The 10,156-nt window shown below is 40.8% G+C and overlaps 1 protein-coding gene across 1 annotated transcript; it reads right to left on the bottom strand.

The window, feature by feature from the left end:
• Positions 1 to 590: 590 nt before the first annotated feature.
• Positions 591 to 4,286, bottom strand: LOC122779184 (UDP-glucuronosyltransferase 2C1-like). The gene is made up of 4 exons (XM_044041313.1): positions 4,000 to 4,286; positions 3,063 to 3,361; positions 2,254 to 2,967; positions 591 to 1,463 (listed from the first exon to the last, which is right to left on the bottom strand). Exons 1-4 carry the CDS (start codon positions 4,046 to 4,048, stop codon positions 879 to 881), a joined length of 1,647 nt encoding a protein of 548 aa, XP_043897248.1. The 5' UTR covers positions 4,049 to 4,286; the 3' UTR covers positions 591 to 878.
• Positions 4,287 to 10,156: the final 5,870 nt, after the last annotated feature.

Genomic DNA, 10,156 nt, shown 5'->3' with positions numbered 1-10,156 from the left:
TTTTGTCAGCGAGAACGAATGGCACCTGTGGTAAACATCCATGACTGAGCCACGTGCAGTACTGGTGCCGAGACACATGCAAGACTATTGGATTGTTGCTGTTGCCAAGAAAATATTAGCTAATATTTGCAGATTTGCTCAATTAAGCTTCTGTTTTGTCAACTACTGTGAATGATATGAGGTACTTGCTTGACATAATGCCAACTCATAATTAAATTTAGATTTTTTTTAAGATTTACATCATTAAAATCAAGGGAGACTATACACAGATGCATGTTCTTTTCAGCGCACAATATTTCTTGTATTAGTTCAGTATTTGGAAAGGGGGATGTGGACATGTGATACATCAAAAAAACTGAATTTTGTGCAATAGTCTGTCAAAATGTTCCATTTATAATGATGAAAATGCATTTACCTTTGTATCAAAGTGACACATGTGAGACTATTCAAAATAGTATACAACACTGATTAATAGAGACAGTGATCTGAATTTTGCTTCAAATATTTTAGTGTAACATTGAATGTAAAATTAAAGAAATGACGCAATGAGATTAATGATTGTATCACCACAAATCTGCCACGGTGACAAATGATTTTGAAACTGAAGAGAGATTAATTTATTTGTACATCTTACATGGTAGCTTAGTCTGATCGTTATTTTTACAAAGGCTTAAAAATGAGACACTTTAAGATGTAAATAAGTGATGAAACAATACAGAATTCTATGGAATTCTATTGGTCCAATTAAGACTGGATCAGATGTTGGCAAATTAAAACGAACTCCAATGAGATCCTAAAACATAAATCTCACTTAAAATGGTCACACACCAGTTCTTCAGAGAACCTGTTGAAGCATATTTCTACACAAGTTTGACCTCTCAGTGTTGTTTGGTTTTGGGTTTCCTTCTACTTCTGCAGCACAGACATCTGACAAGGACAAAAACAGAGTACAGCGATACAGCCACTGCAGTCAGCAGTACTAGCAGTACATCTACATTGTAGTATGAGTACCAGGGCATCTTATAAGCCTCTGTACGCAGGTGGGGAGCTCCTTTATGGCGCATGACAAATTCCACCCAGAAGATGGCCTGATCCATGGGTGTTATTGGCTGATCTCGGTGCAAACGTGAAAGTCTTTGGATGTTCTCTCTGTAGCACTTTTCAAAGAGCAACTCCTTCAGTTCTTGTTCAAGCCTGTGTTCATTAACTTCACCCAGCTGAATGATCTTTGCAGCTCCTCTCTCCTGCAGACGCAGAAGGTTGTCAAACTGGTCAAAGAACAAGGGAATCCCCAAGACAGGGACACCATAGTAAATGGCCTCCTGGACTCCATTGGTTCCCCCATGCGCTATAAAGACTTTGGTCTGTGGGTGACCGAGGAGGTCCTTCTGCGGCATCCAGTCCACGATCAGTGTGTTGTTGCCCAGAGTGGAGGGTCGTTCCCCTTTGTGCCTCCAGATCACCTGATCAGAAAACAAGAAGAGTCCATCAGACAGCAGAGAGACAGTGAGGCAAGAGCATCTTGTGTACAAGATGATTAGCAGAAGAACCCAACAACCTTTGCTTTCCCTTAGATTGTAGGTGTTTATATTGTTGTTTGGTCGCTGTCATAAAGATATAACAGTAGCAAGAAGCCTATAAAGAGCACAGACTAGATATAAAAATGGCATAGTCTTCTGGTTTGAAATGTGAAGCCCATGCAGACAAGTAGCAGTTAGCCACCAGGTGTGACTGAGCTAAAATTGTGTTTGAATAGAAGTCTATGCCTACTTCTGACTTGATTTCAGTACATCAGTAAATGTTCATGGACTCAAATACATTATTCCAGGTCTTCTTCAATAGCACATGATGTCTGTTTTGTAAGTTATGTTCCCATTTAGAGGAAAATAGATGATAAAAACGCAGCACATAATATGAGTGGACACCAATGTGACTGACAGCCAGTATTGTCTGGAAGACTACAATCGTTATTTTATCTACAGTCTGTGGGAAGGATACAAGTAATTTAAGTGCTGTGAGGAAAAGTACATGCACCAATGGAAAAGTGCAACAGTCCATACATTTAGTTGCTATCTTTCTACAAAATTGATTACAGAGTAAAAGGAAGATGAACACAGATGCTCTCATTTTTCTATTATCATTACACTGTGCAGTAAGTGTTAATATCATAATGTAAAGTTTAATCCAGAACAGTTGTGTACAAACCAAATTCAGTATACAAACCATTGCACATTTGAACAATTGTCACTTTACCTTCTGAGGCAACTTGGCGAACACGCTGGCAATTTCATCTGTCACCTCTTTGGGTAAAGCATTAACCAAAGTTCCCAGGGTCATGATGATCACTCCGTGTTCCCCAGCGCTCTGAACAAACTCCTCCAGATCTGCTGGCAGAGGTTGGGCCGGTTTACACTGAAACCCACCAATGTAGACGATGTTTGGCATGGTGGGCCGAGGAAATTCAAACACATAGTCTGACCTGAACAGCCAGATGTCTGCTTCCTGAAGAAGCGAGATGACGTCGCATCCACCCTCGAAATATTTATCACAGATGGCATCATAGTGGGGCCCTACCATGAATTTCTGCTGAATAACTACAGTGCTGTAGAAAAACAGGTTTTTGATCCTCTGCATGAAAGTCATTTTGTCGGTTAAACCCGATCCTGGCACTGGGATATAAGAGAGTGGAGTGGGGGCGATTGCAAAGTGGCCTTCTCCACTGGTGATCCATCGAACGTTGAGCACTAGGGGCAGTTTGAGATACTTTGCAAGGAGCACTCCTGGTGCCATGGCTGGATCAGTGAGAAGAACATCATACTGAGAATCCATTAAGCTTTTGATCATAGTTTTATCATCAAGGATTTTGCCAAGGGCCTCAGACCACATTAAATGTGCTGTAGATAGCATAGACATAAAATCCTTGGTGATTTTGAAGAATGCAAATGCTGAACCCCCTTCTCTCTGCAGCTGAAAAAAATAATAAAGTAAAAAAATCTGGTTATTTTTTCAAATCATGATATTCCAATACTACATTATCATGTGAGGCTTCCTGGATGACATACCCTCATATGCTCCTGTAGGTACAATTCAAAAAAGTCTTCTAAAGCTTCATCCAGTTCAATTGTTATTGATGTAAACAGGGGAGACTTTTCTGGAATGTACCAGCTGGTGGACGCCCTGATCACAGTCATGGTGTGTCCCCTGGCATGAAGCTCCTCCAGAAGAATCTTCATATTGATCCAATGGCTGCCATCTACTGGGAACACCAGGATGTTCCCCCCATCACAAGGTGGTGTGAAGGAAATCAAACCTACGCTAAGGAGTGCAAATATTCCACACACGCGGTACAGCGGCATATTTCCTGAAATATAGCAGTGAGGAAAATGGAGTGTTTTAAGGAGTTCAAAACAGATGAGGCTTTACAAAGTTATTGAGAAACCCAACATTTTTCACAAGGAGCAAGCACTGAAAGATATATGTGTGTGTGCGTGTGTGTGGGTGTGTGTGTGTGTGAGTGTATACAGCATATACATAAACCATTTTCAACAAGTTCACACAGTGCTTGAGTGCCAAATGACTCTCTGTGTTTCTCAGTATAGAGGTGTTCAGGTCTCATGTCAACCAAACAGGAAGCGATTTATTTTGTCAACACAGATGGAGGCAACAGCAACATTGCGCTAGTAAATGATGGCTAAATAATTAAGGATACACACAAAACGCTCCCTCAATCTGGTATTGGTATTTCTTGACATAGCAAAATGACACAGCCTACAAATCATTTCTGTTCTCAAAGAACAAGGTACAAAGGTACATTCCTCGCACTGCAGCTTTAAACCAGCAGAGCAACAAAGCACATATCCCTTTTCACCAGAAGAAACCTATGGCAGAGGAGTGGGGAATACTGCGTTACACTTGAGGGACATTCCACTCATCGAATAAACACTAAGATAAAACCAACACATTCATTTCATCACAGAAACAATCCTGAAATTCACTTACCAAGGCTGAAGGGTGACCACTGTCGTGCTGCTTGCCTGCAGACTGACATTCCATCAAATGGTTTCTTTCCCTATTTGAGTTCAAACTCCAGAGATGATTGGTCCTTTCACATGTATTGAGTTACAGTTGTTATGTCACATAACACGTGTTACATGAACACTGCACTAATGCTGCTAATGCTGCTAATGTTTCTTAATTCACATGACATAATGCTTCTGATACATCATATCTAATCATGTTGTAAACCTACTGGTAGTAAACCTCTTGTTTTGTCGATGATTTTCTGCATCACACGTGAACTGCTTGCGTCATATGAACCCTCTGTCCTCTTTTGGGAGCCTTTACAACTGTGCATTAAGTGAACCCATGCATGTTTGCATGTTTGGACTTGCCAGTGTAAAGAAAATGAGAGAGACAGTGTGTTTTCTCTGGGTGTTTGACCTGCTGGTTTATTTACTACAACTTACTATTGCCAGATGTGGCAAATGTCACTGCCAGCTGAATGTAGGTTGCAGGTCTCAGAACTGAAAGTGGTTCCTGTTGCTAATTTTCAAGCTGCAGTGTGTAATCTTTGGTGTTTTTATTATTCTGCCTCTGTTTCGCCTTCATGTACAGTAATGATCTAACGTTATTTGTACGCTGCATCCTTCATTTGAGAACAGACTCTGTCAAGCAATACTACCAGACCTGATTGAGGGAGTTTGTGTAAACAGCAACAGTGCAGAGCCAGGGTTTTTAAGCAATAGAATTCACTTAGTGGTAGTGTGAGTTGTCTCACTTTCATAGCACAATGTTGCCGTTGTCTCCGTCTGTCGCTTCCTGTGTGCAGGCTCCTGAATGTGGGCAGGTCATCAGCCTTGTGTGAACTAACATTTGTTTACGTTTAAATGTTGCAGACTGCAGTTTTCATTTCGATAGTGCTGCAACTAATTATCACGATTACGGATCTGCAAACTATTACCACGATTAACTGTCTGATTATGCAGCAAATCCTACAAAGCTAAAATGACACCTGCAGTCATGGAAAGCCTGGTGAATTTCTTTCTTAAACTTGTCATCATGACGGTAAAACCTATTGCAAAGCATTCAGCATTCAAAAAACATACACATTTAAATCAGAGCCATACCTTCTCTCTTGGCCACCAGGAAGTAGTTTTCATGGAAAAATGTCAGATTGATTTACAGCAAAAACAAACTGCGTCATTCCTCCCCATATTTTCTGCATACTGTGCCCCAAGTTGCATAATCGCTCTGCTCACACATGCATGCATGTGGTACCGCTCTTCATGTGGGACCAGTGTGGAACAGGTGGGGTAGCACCCTAGTGCCCCCTATTGATGAGACGTCACTGCTACTCGAGTTTAAGTGGGTAAAGCTAAATAATTTCCCCATCTGTCATTAAATGTATTACTTGAGCTGACTGAGGGATTTATAATCACGTTCAGAGACACTCCTGCACAGGATGTGTGGGCGCCACCAGTGAGTCTGCCAATAGGAATTACAAGCTTAACAAGAATTAATTCCGCGCTGGCATTTAAACGCGCCCCCCTGCGGCACAGGTGTTGTAAGGAAAGTGCTCCCCATCAGCTTTTATAGTTTGTGTTCCTTCCTTCTCCCCGGGATTTAATCTATTCTCACCCTCATTCAACACGCAGGATGAACAGCCATTAAACGGTCGGTTTGACATGCATTTACCATCAGCTGTTGAGTAATTCACGTGAAACGTCTTCTAAAATGATTAACATTGAAAGGTAAACAATCAAAAGAGCATCAGCGTACAAACCTACTCACAGCAGTGTGCCATGTTGCATATATCAGCTTAAGTCTGTGAAAATAAGCATTGCCATCACAATATCAGAGGAGTTATTTTCATTGCAAGCTGCACAAGGCATTTTCATTTGTCAGCAGGGGTCTGGACAGGATAATGACCATGTGGAAACTCAGGGACGTCTGACTCATGCAACAGTGAAGGGTCCGCGCAGCCTCGCAATATATAAATGGGAAAAGACTTAAGAGTAAAAAAACAACACACACAAACACACAAAATGTGCTGAGATTTAAGAGCAGATGGACAAATGAATTCATTTCTCACCATTATATTTTGTCTATTGTGTTTCTAGCGTTTTCATTTCCATCTGAAAGAAACAGTGCTATTGTGATCAAATGAGGCAAGTAGTGTAAAGTGTGTAGAACAATCTTTCAGGGTCTGTAACAGAGTATTCACATCAAGGAGATATTTAACCAGAGTCTTATGTCTTCCTTAAATTTTAAAGAACAAACCCTTCAGAGGCGCCATCTGAGAAGAGCAAAGATTCATTGAAGCTTTGATTAAAGAAACTGATCAGCAACAGCAACTGGGCAAAACATGTGCAGCTTAAACAAAGGTTAAGCTGTGATTCCACTCATTACATTACATTACATTACATGTCATTTAGCAGACGCTTTTATCCAAAGCGACTTACAAAAGTGCATTTAAACATTTGGGTACAAATAAGAGCTAGAAGTAAGTAAGAGCTTCAAGTAGAACTCAACAATCAGTCCTGCACGTACACTTGTCAAAATCTGCAATGTGATGTAAACACATGGAGTATTCAACAGGTGCCAAAAATGTCTTACATTAAATGCAGCAGAAGAAGTAATGAGTTAAAAATGGATGATCAGTGTTGTACCATCATGGTTGAAAGAAAGTGTCTGATACAGAGGTTTTACCATAAATGGAAACAACAGTAAAAGGAAAATATTAAATGTCCTTTTTGGCAACAGAAAGCTGTGTCAAAACCTAAAATCTCTAAAAATAATATTACGATTTATTTGTATAGCACTTTTCTGCACAATGTTACAAGGTTCAAAATCTAGTAAGGCAGATGCTAAGTACATAATACAAATACATAAAAAAGACGAATAAGTATGACAAATGAAATGAATTTCGCATGCGCAGGATCAACAAAATCAGATCTAATCTAAGTATGTACAAGTGAAACATTCACAATGGACTTTGGAATGAGAGACCAAATTACACAAATGTATCTTTATAAATCATCACGGCGTGGACTGCTGAAGAACCTTTTAGGAGAACTACACTGGAAAATCACTTATTGGCCCTTCAGTAACAGCATTCTGGTGAAACCTGGGTCAGTGTTGAACAGGCTCTCACACATCCCCTCTGTTTACCTTTTTCCACTGAGAATGAGAAGGTGAGCAGGTACACACTTGCCAAATCACTCTCTCCGATTACGTGTGTGTGTGTGTGTGGGGGTTATTCATTTGTGGTGCAAGTTATAGTGATAGTTATGGTTAGAACAAGTCATCGTCCTCTGAGACCATGCAGACATGACCGTGTTCAACTTTCCTTAGGGTGGAGAGGACGACGACGACGACGATGATGATGATGATGATAATGATGATGATTATGATGTAAGTGTGTTATGGCAGGATCCTGCAGATGACAGATGAAGACCATAAAAGACAAACACAAGTGCAAGATACACCCTGGTGAAGTTTCCCCTGTCTCGTGCGCCAACCTGCTCAGGGGAAGAAATGTACAGCACATGCAATCTCCGTGTTACAGCGATAGATAACTGCTTTGTTTTTGTTGTTTTTTTCGAGTAAAAAAAAATACATGAAATTCTTTGTCATTGTGAATAAAATGACTCCGGTGCACTTTGGTGCTGATACAGGACAGTCCTAGTTGGTTGTTTCCAAGTGAACCGACCTGTAATTTCTCTAGCTCCCTGAAGTCTGAATTGGAGGACAGATTAAGCAGATTACAAGCTCTACTTAAGCCCCCTTGCTTTGATTTATCCTTGCTTTGTTTCAGGTGCTTATTTTAATTACCCCTTGCAGGATAACATCAGTTTGATGGAACTGAAGAGCCTGTTTCATTACGGCTCATTCCAGATCACAGGGACTTTGCGGCATCTGTCATTGTCATTGACAAATTAGAAACGGCTACAACCTGGTTGTACACAGCACAAAGTAAATAGATCATATAAACTCTGTATATTAGAGGACTGTAACACCTTCATTCCACATGCAACACTCCCATTTTTAAAATGACAAGTTTTAAACAGTTCCTGCTGAAATATGACAAAATCTTGTAAGTTTAATGTTCCTGTCAATCGACTGACTGACTGACAGCAACCAAAAAGGAATATAAATTGGGAAAAACAAATGTGTCAAATGAAAATCTATGTGATTTGATGCTGATACTATGCCAGACATGTCTTCCTTGATCAGAAAATGTGAATGCCTTACATTACTAGAATGTAAACTGCATGAAATGTTATATGTTCAATTGCTACCTCCTCCGGGCTGAATCCCAGATTATTTCAAATAACTGTGTTGGTGCTTTGTGTACAAGTGTTATATATTTATAGATGTGCTGTTAGAACATGCACATACATGAATGAAGGGCAGAACTCAAGGTTAGAAAAGCGCTTTATAAGTGCACACCATTTTCCCTCACCATAATCAGAGTTTCTATCACGTCAATCAGCTGAAAAGTGGAAACAAACTCACCTCACCAAGTCAACAATGTGTGCTGCAAGCCATCAAACAGTCATAACACACACACCAATAAATGCAAACAGTTTGCCATTTTGGACTGTTTCCATAAGGACCCCACACAGTAATGGGAGTAATGGGGTGTGTTGCATCATTTACAGTCTATAAACTGCGGCTGTTACTATTACAAAGCAGAATCTGTTAGTTTTTCCTCAGTGGCTGACTTGTTTAACGGGCTGAACCCAAAAGCAGCACACAACACCACAAGAATAGCAGATTGAGTTTCTTTTAATAAAGCATGAGCAGTCTGGTGGCGAAAACCCCCCAGAAATAGTAATACAGCTCAATACTAAATACAGTGATAGAGTCTGAGACTCTGACCCACATGCAACAAGTCTGCATCATTGAGTCGTTTCAATCATCTGGAAGAGATGTAAGAAAAAAAAGACTCCAAGATTTATGATTTCATTCTCCTCTGCCAACTTCCACACTGGATCGGATTCAGCTCAGGTGCCTCTCTGACATCTGCACGTGTGCACACACACACACGTGAACGCGGTCATTACTTTTTCCACGACTAACGTTCAGTTCCACCTCCACTCGAGACATGGAGATCGTCAGTGTTGCGCTGACAGGTCTCTGAAGAGGCCGCGCAAATGCACGTGCGCACGAATGTGTTTGATGATTAGGGTGATTGATTGGTGATGTCTGATTCTTAAATTCACATTGGTTCTTTGTTTTTGTTCATTAAGAGGAATTTGGACGGTGGCAGCACAGGGATTTTCGGGTCCTGTGAGCGCATTACGCAGCAAAACATGGTTAATATAAGGTTGCTTAACACTGATTACTGCAGAGAGTTGTGCATGTGCTACACTCATGATGGTTTGTGCCAGTCTGGCATACAATCCCACATAGCAGCCCCTATTTTCTGCCCACTGCCATTATTGTGGCCAATACCAGTATGATTGCCTGCAAGTGGATGGACCCCATGATACTAATCAATCATGAATATTGTTTTTCAGAGATCGGGTGTTTGCTCTAATTAGCAGTCAGACACACATGAATTAAAATGTATTATGCTGTCTGTTCATGACAAGATAATGGCTATTTTAAGACTTCAAATCTGTAGTGGATTAACGCCATTTTTCCAGCGTGAAAGAGTGTTGTTTTTGTGTGCGGTTTGTGTGATCATCGTAAGACCCACCACAGTTCGTGAGACACACGGGTCTCATCAGCCCATTCAAAGAATGTGTACCATTATCTCCACAGACAACACTGAACTCTGGCCACACTTGGGAAAGAGGAAAGGGCATGTCGGACGTGCGTCATTCCACGTGGGAATGAACTCACCTCTTTCTGGTGAAGTTCTTCTTTGCTGGAACACTTTAATCACTTCAGCTGCATCCTTTAAAAAAAAAGAAAAAGTCTCGAATGCCAAATTTGAATCTCTGCAGGGCTCTAGCTGTCACACCTGATCAAACCCTGAGCTACGGTGAGCTGTTTGCACTGTTACACTCCACAGATTATTTCACTTTTCTGTCCACTGATTTAGACGATAGGAATCCTTGCGGAGGTGGAGGATACGCCCACTGGGACACCTGTTCGACTACTTGTTAAAATGTATAATCACCCACTCACAATACAGGCAAACTCG

Source organism: Solea senegalensis, linkage group LG13, assembly GCF_019176455.1.
Source record: "Solea senegalensis isolate Sse05_10M linkage group LG13, IFAPA_SoseM_1, whole genome shotgun sequence".
In the NCBI taxonomy this organism is placed as follows: Eukaryota; Metazoa; Chordata; class Actinopteri; order Pleuronectiformes; family Soleidae; genus Solea; species Solea senegalensis.
Note: the sequence above shows the minus strand (reverse complement) of the source record. Positions and strands in the feature narration are given on the sequence as shown.

Excerpts from the sequence above, each read along its gene's own strand:
- LOC122779184 (XM_044041313.1), bottom strand. The coding sequence starts at position 4,048 with ATGTCAGTCTGCAGGCAAGCAGCACGACAGTGGTCACCCTTCAGCCTT. Across the intron at positions 2,968-3,062 it reads ACCTACAGGAGCATATGAGG|CTGCAGAGAGAAGGGGGTTC; the intron begins GTATGTCATCCA and ends TATTTTTTTCAG. Across the intron at positions 1,464-2,253 it reads TCGCCAAGTTGCCTCAGAAG|GTGATCTGGAGGCACAAAGG; the intron begins GTAAAGTGACAA and ends TTTTCTGATCAG.